Below are 18,758 nucleotides of genomic sequence, written 5' to 3'. Positions count from 1 at the left end.
GGAGGTTTTCCAAGGGTGTTGGGAAGCAATTTTCCTTAAAGCAATGCTTAAACAGTTTTGTAAGTATGGGGGCAAGTTCTGGTTGAAGCTTTTTCAACACTATAATTGGAATGCCATCAGGGCCAGTTGCTTTACTGGAATCAAGGTTCTTGATTAGCTTGGCGACATCATGCACAAATATTTGTATGTTGCATAATGTGTTGTCTGTTATAAGAGGAAATACGGGGAGTTGATGGCCTTGGTCGTATAGGCTAGAATTAGCTGCAAAGTTCTTTGCAAATAGTTTGGCCTTGTCTGATGCTGACAAGATGACTTCAGGTCCATTGATGATGGTTGGGATAGAACGCACGCTTCTGTTCAGGATCCTGTTTGCTATTTGCCAAAACTGTTGGTAACCAAGCCGCTGCTCAGCTACTTTGGATTTAATGGACTGAGCATATAGCTCTCTTGCATTTTTTATTACTCTTTTGCAGTGGTTGCTGGCAGTCCTGAAAGCAGCTTTAGTCTCAGTGCATCTATTCCGTTGGTAGCTATGGAAAAAATGATTTCTGTGCACGATGGTAGCAGCACATTCTGGTTTTTGTTGGAATTTTTTGGATGGTATGAATCGGTCTATGTCTACAATTAACCATTCGGTCAGGTCTGATACTATAGAGGACACATTCTTTTTAAACATGGAATGCAGAGGTAGATCAGATATAAATGTACGGAAGCTATCCTAGTCAGCCATAGGGTATTGATATACAGTATGGTGGAGAGGTAAGTCTGAAGACTTATTACATTTCATTTTTATCTTAATTGATACAACTGAGTGGTCGGAAGATCCCAGAGGAGATAGAATGCAACATGAACATAGCTCAGGGGAAGTTTTTAGAAAAAGGTCTAGAAGACTTGCGTATTGACCGGTAGTATCAGGCACATGAGTGGGTTCGTGAACAATCTGAGTGAGGTCATAGGCAATGACGAAATCATGCCAGAACCTCCTCTCATCATCTGTCTTGTTTTAGTGGGTCAGCCATTCCACATTGTGGACATTGAAGTCACCACAAATGTGAATGTTAGCTGAAGGATAAGCAGACAGGATGTTGTCAATTTTCTCAGCTATACTCTTAAAGATAGTAACTCCACTGTTGTGGGGGCGATAGAGGGCAAATATAAATGCGGTGGTGTAAGCAAGTGCAATCTGGAAGCACATATACAGTAAATCAGGGTCTTCTCTGGAGATATCTCTACCACATGGAAAGCCATCTTTAATGTAGGCACATATGCCATGCCCATGGCGATCTTGGGGGTCAGATTTAGATGTTAAGTTAGAGCATCCTTTAATTATGAACTCATCTAGGGAAGTGGTCGGTTGTATGCCAGTTTCACTTAGGAAGAATATGCCCGGTTACATCTTCTGCAATTGGATTTCGACCTCTGGAAGGTTGGAACATAGACCCCGGATGTTGGAGAAGGAGATGTGGTAGTAGGGGTCTACATTGGCGGATGGGATTCTAGGTATATTCCTGTTTTTTTTTTTTTTCTGAAGATATTTCATGTTGAAGTTTTGGGATTTGTGGAACAGGTCGGCAGACTTGGTCAGAGCAAGACAAAGAGGGAGAGAAAGAGAGAAGAAGACAAGAAATTTTTTTTTTTTTTTTTGTAGCACATGATAAGGTAAAGCCGTAACAATTACCCACTAGTATGGCATTGAGAGGCCCCACCAGAAGCTACTGCATGGTCCAGAATCCATTCACCAAATGGCAATACAGCAGCCCCAGTACTTTGCACCTGCTGATAGGACTGCCTCATTAGTGGTTAATCTAAGGTTCAGGTCCCTGACTATCAGGCGGGTAACCTGAGCCCAGATGAAACGTTTACCTCCAGCACCCTTACTAATGATATGGTCACAAGGATAGACATAGAAACAGAAAATTTCCGACATCTCAGGCTACTGTTCACAAAGTACTGCCGACCTGGAAAGCAGCTTTTTCTTCACCCTTTATCAGAAAAATCACTCATTGGAAATGAGGACGGAGGGACAAATAAGGAGAAGCGAGAGTTACTGGAGCTGCTGATAACACATCCACAGTGCATTATCTACTCTCCATTTAAAAAAAAAAGGATACAAGGGACTTATTAATATCTACTTAATATAAGTCCGTTGCTTCATTTCCAATTTAGGACGATATTTGAAAATAGTCTCCCCTCCCATATTAATGCATGGATTTGTAATGTGATACACAAGGGATTGCGTATCAGGTATGAATAATAATAATAATAATAATAATAATAATAATAATAATAATAACATTTTAACCTTTTTAGAAGTTGGCATATCTTCTTTGTTGCTGAACAGAACTAACCTTGAATTGGCTTCGTTCACATCATGTGTGTATGATATGTTAATTTTAGTTTCTTGCTGAGACCATTATCAAGAGGAGCCTACTGCAAGTTATTATACATTATTTATTTTATCACTTAGATCATAGCTTAGTATCTGTGAACCATGGATACAAAATATCGTTTATTTGTATTTCTACACAGAAATAATTGTAATTCATATTTTTGCACCCAGAGAAAAAGTATTACACATCCACACACGCACAAAACAGTTCTTAGTCCCCTTTTTTAAGCCAGGTATCTAAAACAGGAATCTAATGCTGGATTTTACCTTCAGTGGCATTTAAATGGTTTAAAGATTGTCGAAAGGAGGAATTATGTGAAGAAAGGTGTGAGTTGTAAAACCCAAGTAAAGAGAGAAATAAAAGAAAAAAGTTTTTGCTTTAAGCAAACAGTCCAGGTGAGAGTTTAAAAGAAGAAGAAAAAGAAGAAGAAAAAGAAGAAAAAGAAGAAGAAAAAGAACTACTACTACTACTACTACTACTACTACTACTACTACTACTACTACTACTACTACTACCTAGGATCAAAATGACGTATGTTTACACCCATGGCAAAGTGTTAAACACATACACAGATTTCTTTTGTTCTTTTTTAAACAGGCATCATGGAGAGAAAACTTGCCGAGTTGTGCTGACGGCATCAATTGGCTGAAATCTAAGCAAATGAATGATTACAAGCAGAAGGTTTTGTATTTGGCCGCATTTGTTTAGGGGAGGGTGCATGCGTCGATACTCAACTGGTGGCGTTTTTTCATTTTCCATTAAAAGAGGTCAGAAGAATGCAGCAAACCAGAATTTCTCCTCCCTCGTTCGTTTACTCTAGATTATTGGCAGAGAGTAAGGAGAACTCGATCAGGCTTAGTCAAATTCATCATCGATTTTGCCCCTGTTGTTTAAGCAGCTGCAATAGAAGGAGAATTAGATTGCCCAGTGATAAGATTAGGGAAGGGGGGAGCACGAAGTTTAGTTATAATGGTGGAAAGGATTTGCTTTTAACTCAGCTTGGAGAGAAGAAAAAAATGATAGAATCTAAACATATAAAAATAATTAGTTTTTATGAAGGCAACACGATGTAAAAACCACATAATAAATGAATGTACAAAGAACGTTCAAGGTGAAGAAAGAGTTATTTTGTCTGTAAGGAGAAAATGAGTGAACATCTTCATTTCAGCTGTTGCCTTATAAGTTTGTGGTGACTATGTATTGATGAAATAGGTATTGTGGACACGTGTATATATTAGCTTGCCTCTGTTTTGTATGTGTGCATGAGTTCAATAAGGGTATATATTTACTTGCTTCTGTTGTGTAAGTGAAAGACTGTGTGCAAACTTGTATGCATGTAAGTTCGACAAGCTGTGTGTATATGCAGTTGCTGTGCTTAGTAATTCTTGTTACGTCTGATGAGGGCATAGGCCTAAGCTGGATTTATGTCAAGTCTGGAAGGAAATCAGGAAACATTGTGTTTGGGTTGTTATATTACAGGCGAAATTTCAGTAGGAATATTTTTGCGCCTGTGGCTGGCTAAAAGAAACTACTAATTTGAACTTCTGTCCAATTGAGAGTCAATATTTGAGAACCATCTTTGCTATTGCTACTGCCTTTCATAAATTCATTCTGTACTCTTGTTTGGAAAGCATTCTCTTTTTAGACAACACACACACACACACATAATAAATATAGGAGTATTATCAAAATATCATAAACAAAACTGCATATTTAGTACATTATTAATATTTAACATTTCAAAATATATTGTCAGAAATTAAAATAAAAAAGTTTAAAATTAAAATGTTTTTAATGGCGAACTTTTTAAAAATTTTACTTTAAATATAAGTAAAATTTAAATAATTTTATTTAAAAGCATTTACTTTATGTTTACATTGTTCTTCTTCAACTTCTTATTATTCTTATTATTATTTGTTAAAATTTTTAACAAAATATTTTAACAAATAATAATAATAATAATAATAATAATAATAATAATAATAATAATAATAACAAGAAGAAGAAGAAGAAGATGAAAGAATGAACCATTTTATGTATATGGACGACCTGACACTTTTCGCAAAAAAACAAATAAGAATTAGAGACGCTAATTAATAAACACAACCAGAATCTTCAGCCAGAATATTCGAATGGAATTCTGAATTGGAAAGTGTGCACTGCTTGTTATAAGAAATGAAAACCTGGAGGCAACAAATGGAATGAAAGTAACCAACCAAGGAAAGATAAGTATAACAGGCAAATATGAAACCTGCAAATATCTGGGAGTTCTGGAAACAGGCACCATCAAATCAACAGAAATAAAAACGAAAGTTGGAAAAGAATACCTAAGAAGAACAAGAAAACTCCTAGAAACTAAATTATGTAGTAGGAACTTAATAAAAAATTATGTAGCAGGAACTTAATAAAAAATTATGTAGCAGGAACTTAATAAAAAATTATGTAGCAGGAACTTAATAAAAAATTATGTAGCAGGAACTTAATAAAAGATTATGTAGTAGGAACTTAATAAAAAATTATGTAGCAGGAACTTAATAAAAAATTATGTAGTAGGAACTTAATAAAAAATTATGTAGCAGGAACTTAATAAAAAATTATGTAGTAGGAACTTAATAAAAAATTATGTAGCAGGAACTTAATAAAAGATTATGTAGTAGGAACTTAATAAAAAATTATGTAGCAGGAACTTAATAAAAAATTATGTAGTAGGAACTTAATAAAAAATTATGTAGCAGGAACTTAATAAAAAATTATGTAGTAGGAACTTAATAAAAATTTATGTAGCAGGAACTTAATAAAAAATTATGTAGTAGGAACTTAATAAAAAATTATGTAGCAGGAACTTAATAAAAAATTATGTAGCAGGAACTTAATAAAAAATTATGTAGTAGGAACTTAATAAAAAATTATGTAGCAGGAACTTAATAAAAAATAGTATCACTAGAAACATACATTGGATCATTCATAGGCCGAACCAAAGAAAAACTGAAGCATCTCAACCAGAAGATCAAACAACTTATGATTGTGTGCAACACATTACACCCAAAGGATGATGCTGACTGAATCTACATGAAAAGGAAAGATGAAGAGAGAGAACTCGTAAGTATAGAAGACTGTGTGAATGACACAACAAAGAATTAGAAAAATACATAATGCTGAAGACTGAAAGGATAATGGCTGTAGAAAGAAATACCTTAAATATGAACAAGACGGAGAGCAGAGAAGCAAAGGACAAGTCAAGAAAAGAAAAATAGGAAGAGAAACAGGTATATGAACAATTCATAAGCATGACAAAACATGAGATTCACTAAAACACCTGAGCATGGCTACAAAAAGGACACTTAAAAAGAGAGACCGAATCATTACTAATAGCTGCACAAGATAATGCGATTAGAACACTATGTCAGGGCTAAGATTGACAAGACACAAGAAAACAGCAAATGCAGACTTTGTGGACAAAGAGACAAAACAACAAATCACAAAGTGAATGCATCAAATTAATCCCAATAAGTCATAAAGTGAATCGAAACAATAAATCATAAAGTGAATGCAGCAAATTAACCCCAAAAGAATATAACAATAGACATGATGAGGTGAGGAAGACAATACATTAGGAAGTATGCAAACAATTGCATCTTGAACATAAAGACAAACTGGTAGCCGTACATGAAAATGGAAATCATAAAATTTTATGGGAATGGAGGTACAAATGGGTAAACCCATCCAAGCAAGGAGACCGATTGTCATAGTAATTAATAAGAAGTAAAAATCCTGCCAGATCGTACATTTCACTAGACTATAGGATGAACATTAAAGAGACGGAGAAGTAAAACAAATGCAAAAAACAGACGAAAGAGCAAAAAAGGATATAGAACATAAAGTCAAGATTACACCAATAATCATATGAGCACTAGGGACAATCTCCCCCCAAAAAAGAATGAAAAAAATTGGATTGGGGGTGGGGCAGAGAAGATACAATGGATAACAATAATGAAAACGGTTTAAATCTTAAGGAAAAGCCTAGAATGTGGAAACCAACCCACATGAACTATGAACACTAACCAGCAACTTGAAAAGAAATAAAACAAAAACAAGACACAGTTACAGAGAACAAAGAAAACTGGAGAAAAAAACGCAAAATGTTAACTATGTGCTCCCTCGTAAAATAAAATGTAGTGTTGGCACTACAATAAATCAAGAAAGGTCAAGAAGAAGACCGAAAAGAGAAGGCTCTAACTAGACTTTCAACCGAAAAGCACAATGAAGTCTGCAACCTTGAAGAGGCTTATTACCACTCAAATTCTGGTGAAGACCAATGGTCATTGCCAACGAGAAATCAAAGGTAAGCGGCTGTCACGATAACAGAAATTTATTTACAAAGGTATTCAAAAGAGGTAGAGAGTATTGGAAATCTATACCAATGATGTGCTGATGGCTATTTATTGATTTTAAACCACAAATAACACTAAAATGTATAGATCGTGATAACATCTTATGTAGATACATTCTTTCCACTAAAGTGATTGTTCTGTTGAGTTTGTGACTATATTTGATCTATGATCTACATCACTTAATCAATCATCACTAAACGTAGTCAGAATACCGGTCATAATCTAGCTTACAACTGATTTAATTTTGGGATTCATAAATCAAATGTTAAAGTGAAAGCTAAGGAAAAGGTAAAAGTCACGTTTTTAGCAATAATTTCTGTTCTGTTCATCGGAGAGACTCACTACTTTGCATATAGTGTAGCAAATGAAGTTCTGCATCTGATATGACATTGAACTTGACCTTGAAAAGTCTAATTATAGTAAAAAATTTGGAAAGAATTTCAACTTTTGATTTTCCAAGTATGGATAATTGATAACAATAACCACAGCGGCGGATCATAGGGGTGTCCTCAGGTCTCAGGGTGCCAAAGACACTATTATAGACGCATCTCAAAACATGGGATGAAATCAGATCATTAGAAAGTAGAGGCGATTATCTAAATGCAACCACCTGAGGATGTGAAACAGCTCACCAGTTTTCTAGGATTGGTTAATTACCTAAACAAATTCTCACCATGACTAAACTTGACTAAGGCCCTTTGTGACTTGTTATCTAATAGAAATGATTTCACGTGGTCATTCCAGTAACAGAAAGGATTGGAGGAAATCAAAGAAGAAATTGGAAGAAATCCTCCGATATTTTGACCCAAAGTAATCAGTTGTGTTACAGTTGGATGTATAAACTGCAGGTATAGGTGCAGCTCTGCTACAAAAGGAGATGCCAGTTGCATTTATCAGCAAAGCACTGCCAGGCCCAGAAACTCAATACTCAAACATCAAGAGGGAAATATTAGCCATCGGTTTTGGCTTGGAAAGATTTCACCATTATGTGTGGGATCACAAAATAACCATCCACACAGATCATAAGCCATCAGAATTGATAGCACTAAAGAACCTATCACGAGTATTTCCAAGACTTGTGAAATACTATTGAAAGTGGAAGGGTATGATTTCATAGTAAAATCTACCCCAGGAAGAATAGCACCAATTGCAGACTGCCTATCACGAGTATCACTGAGACTTAGCAAACACATTAAAGGAATTAACCTCAACATGGTAACTTACTTCAATTTTTCACCAACTAGAATGAAGAGTTGAGACAATGCAAGACCCAGTACTAAAAGAACTTGTAAACATAGTAATATCTGTCTGGTCTACCAATTGAGTTGACTGCCCAAGCTATCACTTTGGAACTTTAGAGATGAGATTGGAGTTCAAAATGGTATTTTGTTGAAGAGCAACAAAATCAGAATACCAGCCTCCCCACAAAGAGGTATATTTGAAGAATTCCATGCATTGTATCAAGGAGTTGAGAAAACCAGACTAAGAGCTCGTTCTGTTATCTCTGAATAAAACATTGAGAATATTGTGCTTAATTGTCACACCTGTTAAAAGTATCAAACAATATACCTGCCGAATCGATGCACCAGCACGAAACCTCTACTTAACTTTGATAATATGTTAGCTCAGATTTATTCTCAATAGCTGGGAGAGAATATCTGCTTGTAATGGATCAGTACAATGCCTCCACTCAACATCATCAGCAGCCGTCATCAAAAATATAAAGGCAATATTTGATGAACGAGATGTACTGGAATGGTCCACAGTTTATGAGCAAGGAATTAAAAGTCTTTTCCAAGTCGTATAGCTTGTCTTTATATTACCTAAAAACATTGTCTTCATATTACCTAAAATCGAACGACTTTGTCGAGAAGATGGTATGCAAGAAAAGGAACAAGACAGTTATCTAGCGATAATAACATGTAAAGTCATACCAATGCCTGTGAACATCAACTCTCCAGCAGAATTGCTCTATGGACAACAAATAGGACACCAAGCAGCAACTTGGCGATGAGCAAACAAGAACAGCATTACAGCAGTACAAGGAGACATCAAAGAACTGTTATGACAAGCAGCATTCTGCTGAAGCACCAAGATCATACATATTGAGTCTGAAAATGCTAAAGGAATAGACAATCTATCAGACCAACTAGAAGAAATTTGATACTTAAAGTTAGATCTGACCAACCACACACATCTGAAGAAATGGTATTACAAAAGGAACTGCACTAGGTGTGTCAGAAATTTCGTGAAAAATATTGAATAATTCCACCCCTGTCTCTCCAAACTTATAACTCCTCGAAAAATGTAATTCAAGCCCTAATTTTTTTTTTAATTAGAGGAGCAAGGACCAAGGTTTCATTAAAAAACAAAAACAAAAACAAAAAACAACGCGTTAAAAAAAAAGAGGAAAAAGGTTTTAAACTTCGGACTTTGCAGGTAAATTTCTAAAAAACACTACTTTTCTTTGTTTTAAATTTGAATATATTATTTATTGATCTTTTATCTTCAAATTTGTGATATATAACACTTGGTGAGTAAATTAATTATTTACTTTTTAATAGACATTTCAAAATGGGAGGCGTGAATTAATTCGACCCTCTGTCTTTCCAAGCTTATAACTACTCGAAAAATGAAATTCAAACCCTAATTTTTTTTCAATTAAAGGAGCAAGGACCAAGGTTTCATTAAAAAAAAACAAAAAAGAAAACAAACAACGTGGTTTGTTAAAAAAAAAGGTTTTAAATTTCAGACTTTACAGGTAAATTTCTAAAAAACACTACTTTTATTGTTTTAAATTTGAATATATTATTTATTGATCTTTTATTTTCAATTTGTGATATACAAAACTTTGGTACATAAATTAATTATTTACTTTTTAATAGACATTCCAAAATGGCGGGGGGGGGCGTGAATTAAAAAAAAAAGTTTGTCTAAAATATTATATTCGATTTATTGGAAAGAGCACAAAATTTCATATAGACACTGAAAATATCGTAAAAATAGAATCAATAGAAAAATTTTGATAGATTTTTAAAGTTTAAAAATTGAAAAATATTGAGTTCGTAAAATCAATTAATTCCATTACTGTTTTTTTTTTTTTTTTTAATAAAAAAATAATATTTCTATTACTTTTTATACAACGTTAATAGTTTATTTTGGAAGTATAATCCATAAAGAAAATAAATAACCCACTTTTAAAAGAGAAATTACGAGTTTTTGTATATTTTATTCGCAGTTTCGTGTCAAAAATTCCTACAAAAATTCTGACACACCTAGAACTGCACATCAACAATGCTCCAACACCACACACACTTCAGAACAGGTCATCACCAGACCTTACCTTAGCCCAACCACGAATACTGCAGATCTATCCTCGAGTCAAGAAGATCCTAAAGATGTATAAAGGTTCCACAGGGACTAGATCTATAAAGCTCCCTACACTCTTAGACAAATAAACTCTATGTTCTCCCATTAAAAAATATAAAATAAAATAAAATTTTATTAAGTAATTTAGATGAGATTACTCTCACTTGAAGAAGGAAAATGGTGTGATAGTTATGTCCCCTTATCATAACTTTGAAGTTGAGAAGAGTTATTGCCCTTAGTTATCGTTAACAGCACCAATAAAAACACAAAAACATGTGTCTACCTAGCTTTCGTCTCACCCATTTATTATTGCAGCTATCTCGACTAATTAACCCAAAATTATCATCACTGAAATTTGGGCCCTCTTGCAGTATAAGGAAACAAAAATATGAGGAAGAATATTGGGCATAAATCGTGTTACATCGGTAGTAAAAATGCCACTTGATTGGATAGTGAAATTGACGTCATCTTATAAATAAAATGAAATATTGAAATTGACAATATTAGAAAACAGGAATATTTTTTATTAAATGATTTTTAATTAAATACAGAAATTGAAAAAAAAAAATGATTTTTAGCAGTTTATATTTTTTATTGAATCATTTCGGCGTGATTTCATAAATAAAATGACAAACAAATAAAAATAATTAGAAATGATAAAAAAGAAACGATATTGAAATTGACAATAGTAGAAAATAGATTTTTTTGACAAATTTTGTACATCATGCATTTTAATATTTTTTTTTAGATCTAATTAATTCCTTTAAATTTAAAAATAAAGTAAAATAGTTCACTATAAATAGGCAATCGAATTGTGTTACTTAAATATGACTTTAACTTCCTTTACCAGAATTATTTTTATACTAATAATTATTAAATACTTAGTTAATTAATTAAGTTCTTTTACAATAATTTCTCTTGTTAAATTCTATCAATATTTTATAGTAATGGCGTCAATTTCGCTATCAAATCAAGTGGCATTCTTACTACCGGTGTAACTCGACTTATGTCCTATTTTCTTCCTCATATTTTTGTTTCCTTAAACTGTAAGAGAGCCGCTCTCTTCTTCTTCTTCTTCTTCTTCTTCTTCTTCTTCTTCTTCTTCTTCTTCTTCTTCTTCTTCTTCTACTACTACTACTACTACTACTACTACTACTACTACTACTACTACTACGTGTATAATTAACATAAGGTGATCATGAGGTGTATAATTTTCAGTATTTTCTCCAACGTGAGTTGTGAAGTAAAATATGTTTATGTTATTTTACACTTAGCATAACGATTTCCTGTGGTGATGAAACGCGGACGCCTCTGTGTTACCATGAATATACTTTTATGCATTACTATACATATATGTTGGTTGAGAAAGGAGTAAAGTTCAATGCTACAAAAGAAAACTTCAAAATAAATTTTATATCACAAAAATGAACAGTGAACGCGTGATTTGTTTATTCGCGTTTACAGGGAGATAACTCACTAAAATTACCTTCTGAAGTAATCTCCCTTGCCATTGTAGACACGAAAGTTTTTATTTCCTTTTCTACTTTTTCTGAATTTTTAACATAATTTGTGTGAAACCACACACATACACACACACACATACACATACATACATACATACATATATATATATATATATATATATATATATATATATATATATATATATATATATATATATATATATATATATAAAAAAAACTAAATAGAGCTGTCCGTCTTGCCGTGCAGCGTGCACCTACATGCACCTGGACATACATCAACCATTCAACCATAACAAAACTAAGGCTCAAACTAGAATCAACAGCTGTCAATAGATATTTTATGGGTTCACATGCAAAGAATGGTGTTAGATTATGTGCACCATGCCAACTTATATTGTTTTATAAGTTTCCGATTACGTTTTGATTGTGTTTGGAAGATAAAAACCTAAAGTTAATCTCTAAAATGGAAAAAGTATTTTTAGACGCAAAAAAAGCAAAAAAAAAACACAAAATAAAACAAAAAACATTATAATAAAAAAAATGTTATCAGTGCTGCTAAAAGTCCCGAAAATTCAGCTAAATTGAATAAATTAATTGCAAAAATTACTTTCACAGATAAATATTAGTTTTCTGTAACTAATTCAAAGATAATTAGTAAATTAAAGTCTTAATCAAAAGGAAATTACATTTCCTAAAAATTGTTTAAATTATCCGCAAAAAGCAAAATTTTAATAACAGAAACCGTCATTTGGTCAATCAAAACAAACAACTACCGGCGCGCAGAATTTCTATGGAAGAAAAAAGATTGATTTTATTTTAAAAATTTATACAGAAATTGATACATTATTATAACTTAATTTTTGCACCTTTGAAGATTATAAAAAAAATGGTTCATTAATTTAAATAACATTAATTTGCTGTAATAAAAAGAAAATGCTAATTTAATTAAAATATTTTTCCATGTATAAATTAAGAATTTATTTTTATTTAAAAAGATTGATCTTTCACTTGGTTGTAGTTTTAAATTCAATGGCACTAGCCAACTTTGTTTTTTACATGATGACTTGATTTATTCTTAAACGTGTTGTAACGATAAATTAATTCTTTTAAAAGTGTGGTTTAAGTATAAAAATGTCAATTAAATGCTGATATTTATACGTTCATGCATAAAGGGAAATATTATTAGAATATCGCATTTAAAAATTTAGTATGGATAATCACATTGACACACGAGTTCTTGTCAGATCACCGAAGTTAAACAACGTTGAGCCCGGCCAGTTCTAGATGGGTGACCAGCATCTTCACCTGGAAAAACGAACTTCTCGTGATAAAAGCATCTACAAAGTTGTAGATGGCCTCTTCAAGGCTGTAGTGGTGAAATTTTAAAATTTTCCGGAAACTGTTATCATTAAAATCACATGAAAAATTTTTTGTGTGTGTGAAAATGAACAATGCTGAATTCAATGATAATATTGTTAGTTTGAGAAATTAATTTTTCTTTGAAATATATTGATTTTATTAATACAAACTTTTTTTTTTTAGTAATATACAAGAAATATTTTTATGAATTGTTACAATGCCTTATTTTCATAAAAAAAGCAAAATTAAATTAATGCGTTTTTTTAGTACTTAAAAATATAACTTAGTAAAAGTGTTTTTTTTTTTTCATTACAAAAAATAATACATTTTCACATGGATTAAAAAAGAATAATGGGTTCATTATATTCTGTGATCGTTATAATTAATAAATACTGAAAATTTCATTAAAATTAGTAGATTTCCTGAAATTATAAGAATTTTTAAGTGAAGGGATGGGCAAAATGTGTTTACATTTTGGGGAGCAACCATTCATTTTGCACGTATCTAGATCTCTGCTTTTTTCAAAGATAACTCTTTTGGTATAACAATTTTACAGGGATTATTATTATTATCATTATCATTATTATTATTATTATTATTATTATTATTATTTATTTATTTATTTATTTTTAACAACATTATCATGAGTTTTGCATTAGTGCTGAACATCTGTAGCAGATGTGGTACAAATAAGATAATACATGTAAAGTAGGTGACAACAACAAAGAAAGATGAACTTGAGTGTATAAAAAATTAGGAGATTTTTATTTTGGAAAAATAAAATACATTGCTATGAAAGTGCTGCTGCTAGCAATAGTGGTGGTGGTGGTGGTGATGATGATGATTCATACAGCTGTGTTTGAAATGTACCAAATATGCTAGGAACAAAACTGCAGATAGAATGAGAGCTGTTACTAGTTGTGGAAAGAGCAGAGCAACGCTAATGATAATGACAGTAATTGCCTGTCATGTTTTTTGAAGAATTTGTGTTTATTACATCTTGTTTTTAAATATCCATTTTAAATAATTTATTCCCTTCAATGTACGATTTTTTTTATCAGAATGTATCAAGTTGAGGGAGAGAGAAAAGCAAGTTGAGCAGAAATGCGCAGCAAACGTAATGAAAGATTCAACTCTTGTCACCTGCTTTGGACTGATGAAAGAGATTATGATAGAATTTAGGAAATCTGATATCAATCAACAATAATATTCCCAAACAAAATATTAAACAAACAAAAAAATAATAATATAACAATGATAGTAGTGAGCAAACAATGTGATAATAAAAATAATAGAAATTTATTATATTAATTCTGATAAAAAAAATATGCATTCGGATTAAAATAATATAATATAAATAAATAAAATAATATAAATTTATTATTCAAATTTTAAAAAGAATAATAAACATTTATTAATTTATTTTTTTTTAAATTTTAATCATTTATGAATTTATTTTTTTAATTTGAATAAATGAATAAAATTAAGATCAATTATTATTTTAATTCTAATCGAAATAATATGAATTATTGTTTAAATTCTAATCAATATATTTTTTATTTTATTTTAATTCTAATTAAAAAAATATAAATTATTATTTCAATTATAATCAAAATAATTTTTATTATTTTAATTCTTATCAAAATAGTATAAATTTATTATTTTATTTTCATCAAAATAATATAAATTTAATATAATAATTCTAATCGAAATAATATATATTTATTAATTAATTTTTAGTCAACATAAGATAAATTATTATTTAAATTCTAATCAAAATTATATAAATATTTTATTTTGATATTACTCAAAATAAAATTTTTTAGTTTTATTCTAATCAAAATAATAAAAATTCTAAACAAATTAATAAAAATTCATTGTTTTAATTTTAATCAAAATAATATAAATTTATTCCTTTAATTTCAAACAAAATATCATAAATTTACTATTTTAATTCTAATCAAAATAATATGAATAATTTTTTTTTAAATTGTAATCAAAATAAAATAAATTAACATTTTTATTCCAATCAAAATAAGAGAAATTTCATTTTTTAATTGTAATCAAAATAATATGAATGTATTATTTTAAGTCTAATCACTAGAATATGAATTTATTATTTTGATTTTAATCAAAATAATACAAATGTTTTATTTTAAGTCTTATCAAAACAATATAATTTTTTATTTTTATTTTAATCAAAATTATATAAATTTATTATTTTAAGTCGTTTAAAAAATATGAATTTATTATTTAAGCTTTAATAAAAATAATAACATTTTTAAAAATCTAATGAAAATAATATAAATTTATTATTTGAATTTTAATAAAAATATAATAATTTTTTATTTCAAGTCTAATCCAAATAATATTGTTTTCATTTTACTAAAAATAATAAAACTTTTTTATTTATATTCTAATCAGAATAATAAAAAATATTTTAATTCTAAATAAAAAATGTAAATTTACTGTTTTTATTCTAATAAAGGCATGATAAATTTATTATTCTGATTTCTAATCAAAGAAATATAAATTTATTATTTTAATGTTTATTAAAATAATTTTGATTTATTATTTTATTTCTAACTAGAAAAATATAAATTTATTATTTTAATGTTTATTAAAATAATTTTAATCTATTATTTTATATTTAATTTGAAAAATATAAATTTATTATTTTAATTTTAGTAAGAAAAATATAATTTCTTTTATTTTTATTCTAATCAATATAATATTAATTTTTTAATTTTAATCAAATTAAGACAAATTATTATCTTAATTCTAATCGAAATATGATAAATTATTATTTTAGTTCTAATAAATACAATATAAATTTTTTATTTTAATCCTCATCAAAATAATATTTAATATTATTTTATTTATAATCAAAATAATATAATTTTTTTATTTTAGATCTAATCAAAATAATATATATTTTTTTTAATTTAAATTTTAGTCAAAATAATATTAATTATTTTTTAAATTCTAATCAAAATAATATAAAATTATTATTTAACTTCTAATCAAAATCATATAAATTTATTATTTTCAATTCTAATTAAAATAATATTAATTTACTGTTTTAAATCTAATCAAAGCACAGATAATTTTTATTTTAATTCGAATCAAAATAATATATTTGAATTATTTTTTAAAATGAAAATAATATAAAACATTGTTTAAATTGTAATCATATAAATATAAAATATTTATTTTCATTTAAAAATAAAATCACATAAATTATTATTTTATTCTGATCAAAATAATAATAATTATTATTTTAAATGAAACCAAAACATTATAAATTATTATTTTAATTCTAATCAAAATAAGATAAATTATTATTTTAATTTTAATCAAAATAAGATAAATTACTATTTTAATTCTAATGAAAATAATATAAATTATTATTTTATAATCAAAATAATGCAGATTTTTTCTAATCAAAATTATAATAATTATTATTTAAATTTTAATCAAAACATTATCAACTTTTATTTTAATTTTTAATAAAATATTATTATTATTATTATTATTATTATTTTAATCAAAAACATAAATTTATTATTTGAATTTTAATCAAAATAATATAAATTTATGATTTAATTAATATCAAAATAATATAAATGTATTATTTTAATTCTAATCAAACAATATAAATGATTATTTCTATTTTAATCAAAATAATCTTGTATTTAGCATAGTATAATAAAGGCGATGCAATTTTTCCCCTCTGGACGAAACTTTTTTTGGTTGACCACAACAGATGGCACATAAATAATTAATATGTTTACGTCATTAGCCATTACGTTATCTAGCTATAGACCGCAATTACATACAAATTATTTCATTATATTAAAAAATTATATTTAGTCTGAGCAGCGCCATGACCATCATCGTCTTAACCTAAAGAGGAAATAGAAAATTCCACCCTCACTTTACCGATTACTCTGCAACACCATTCTACACAGAGTTCATTTATACTTTTACATACTTTTCCTGGGTTTTAACTGTCATTAACGGACTACAGATTCCTTACATATATGCATACTCTTAGCCCTTACATCTGACACAAATAATGATTTCTCCCTGTTAAATATCCGACGCCACTGATCGGATGAGAAGTATTCATTCTACAATTCCAACATTCGGTTATTCCACTAAATAAACAAATACTTACCAACTATTAAACCGTGGCTACCGAGAGTAAAGAAGGCCGATGCACATGACAGCGTGACGTCATTATCAGATTCAGTTGTAGGTATATGGTCTAGGCTATCAGCAGCAGTTTCCTCTAGTTTTCAGTTTGATAACATGGTGTATTCTTGCGTTGTTCCAAATTATCGGGGAAATTATCCAAAAGGTCCCAAAGTACATACATTTTCTTTTCCTAAATTTTCTCAATTTGGATACGTACCATTAGAAGGGAAAATTTTTATTCCAACCAAATATAGTAAAGTAAGTAATGTTATTTGTTAATAATTAAACGTGTATTTAATTAGAACTGTATTCAAGTACTTTCGTAACGTTTGATAACATTGTTAATATAAATTAAAGTACTTTCATAACGTTTGATAACATTGTTAATATAAATTAAAGAAACAATACTATTTATTGCTAATACAGCAAATATTATGTTGATATTTTTAACTGTTTATTTTCTTATAAGGCTAAAAAGTCTATCAGGAAGGTTGAAAATTTAATTTAATTTTGTTTTAGTTTTGAAAATTATAAACAAATAATTTTTATATGAGAATAATTGTCAAAATGTCTTTAGTAATGAATAAAACCTTTCATTGAGTATTTCCAAATTATTTTGAAGTTCTATATTTTTTTCTAAAGTCTGTTTGTAAATTATTCACCACGCGGCTATAAATGAAATTAGCCGTGACTGAGCATTATATACTAAAATTGATTGTTTCTTTTTAAAATAATAAACAAATACTTTTTACATGAGAATAATTGTCAAAATGTCTTTTTAATAAGTAAAACCTTTGGTTGAGTATTTCCAAATTATTTTGAAGTTCTATATTTTTTTTTTCTAAAGTCGCTTTGAAATTTTTCACCATGCGACTATTAATGAAATTACCAGTGACTGAGCGTTATATATTAAAATTGATTGTTTCTTTTTAAAATTATAAACAAATAATTTTTACATGAGAATAATTGTCAAAAATATTGTTTTTTAAATTTATTTACTTGCCTCCCCACGAGGGCACAGTTAGACACAAGCTCGGTTTTTAATGTGGGAAAATCTAGTTCCCCAAAAAGGAGCACTCTGGATAGGAACAAAAATAAAATAAAAAATTGTGTCAGTCATGAAGGATTTCTCCTCCACTGACCGAGGACAGAACAAATGAAGTGTAGCATCAGAACAGATACTACACTGTGATTATTATTGTAAATGTTTGTCTTTTCTTATATTTTAACAATAGTTTACATTATGGTATGAATGTTTTCTTTAATTATGTTTTTAGGTATGTGAACATCATTTTCGGCCTGAGGATGTAATAAAGGAGAAGTCAAGATTCGATGATAAAACGTTATGAAATAAACACGCAAGATGAGAACATTAGTCAGAATCATACAAATTATCAATCCTCATCTCTAAAGTTCCAAAAAATAACATTCAACCCATGTGATTTTTCTCTAAATTAAATTAAAAAAGTATATTTCTGCACTAGTAACTTTTATTGTTTGTTTGTATTTAAATTATTTGTTTTATTTCAATTTTTTGTATTTTAGCGTTTGTTTTCATTCTAAAA

At 29.0% G+C, this 18,758-nt stretch overlaps 1 protein-coding gene across 4 annotated transcripts in view; it reads right to left on the bottom strand.

The window, feature by feature from the left end:
- Positions 1-18,758, bottom strand: part of LOC145295349 (universal stress protein in QAH/OAS sulfhydrylase 3'region-like) — a 152,590-nt gene that overhangs the window by 103,760 nt on the left and 30,072 nt on the right. The window contains exon 2 of one of the 4 annotated variants that reach the window (XM_080141459.1): positions 2,959-3,288. The exons of the other annotated variants lie outside the window; for them this stretch is intronic. Within the exon in view, the coding sequence (XP_079997585.1) occupies positions 2,959-3,028 (70 nt within the window). The 5' untranslated portion in view covers positions 3,029-3,288. The remainder of the gene's footprint in view (positions 1-2,958; positions 3,289-18,758) is intronic. 4 annotated transcript variants of the gene reach the window in all.

Source organism: Euprymna scolopes, chromosome 2 (assembly GCF_053919585.1).
Source record: "Euprymna scolopes isolate OS-2025 chromosome 2, ASM5391958v1, whole genome shotgun sequence".
Lineage (NCBI taxonomy): Eukaryota > Metazoa > Mollusca > Cephalopoda > Sepiida > Sepiolidae > Euprymna > Euprymna scolopes.
Note: the sequence above shows the minus strand (reverse complement) of the source record. Positions and strands in the feature narration are given on the sequence as shown.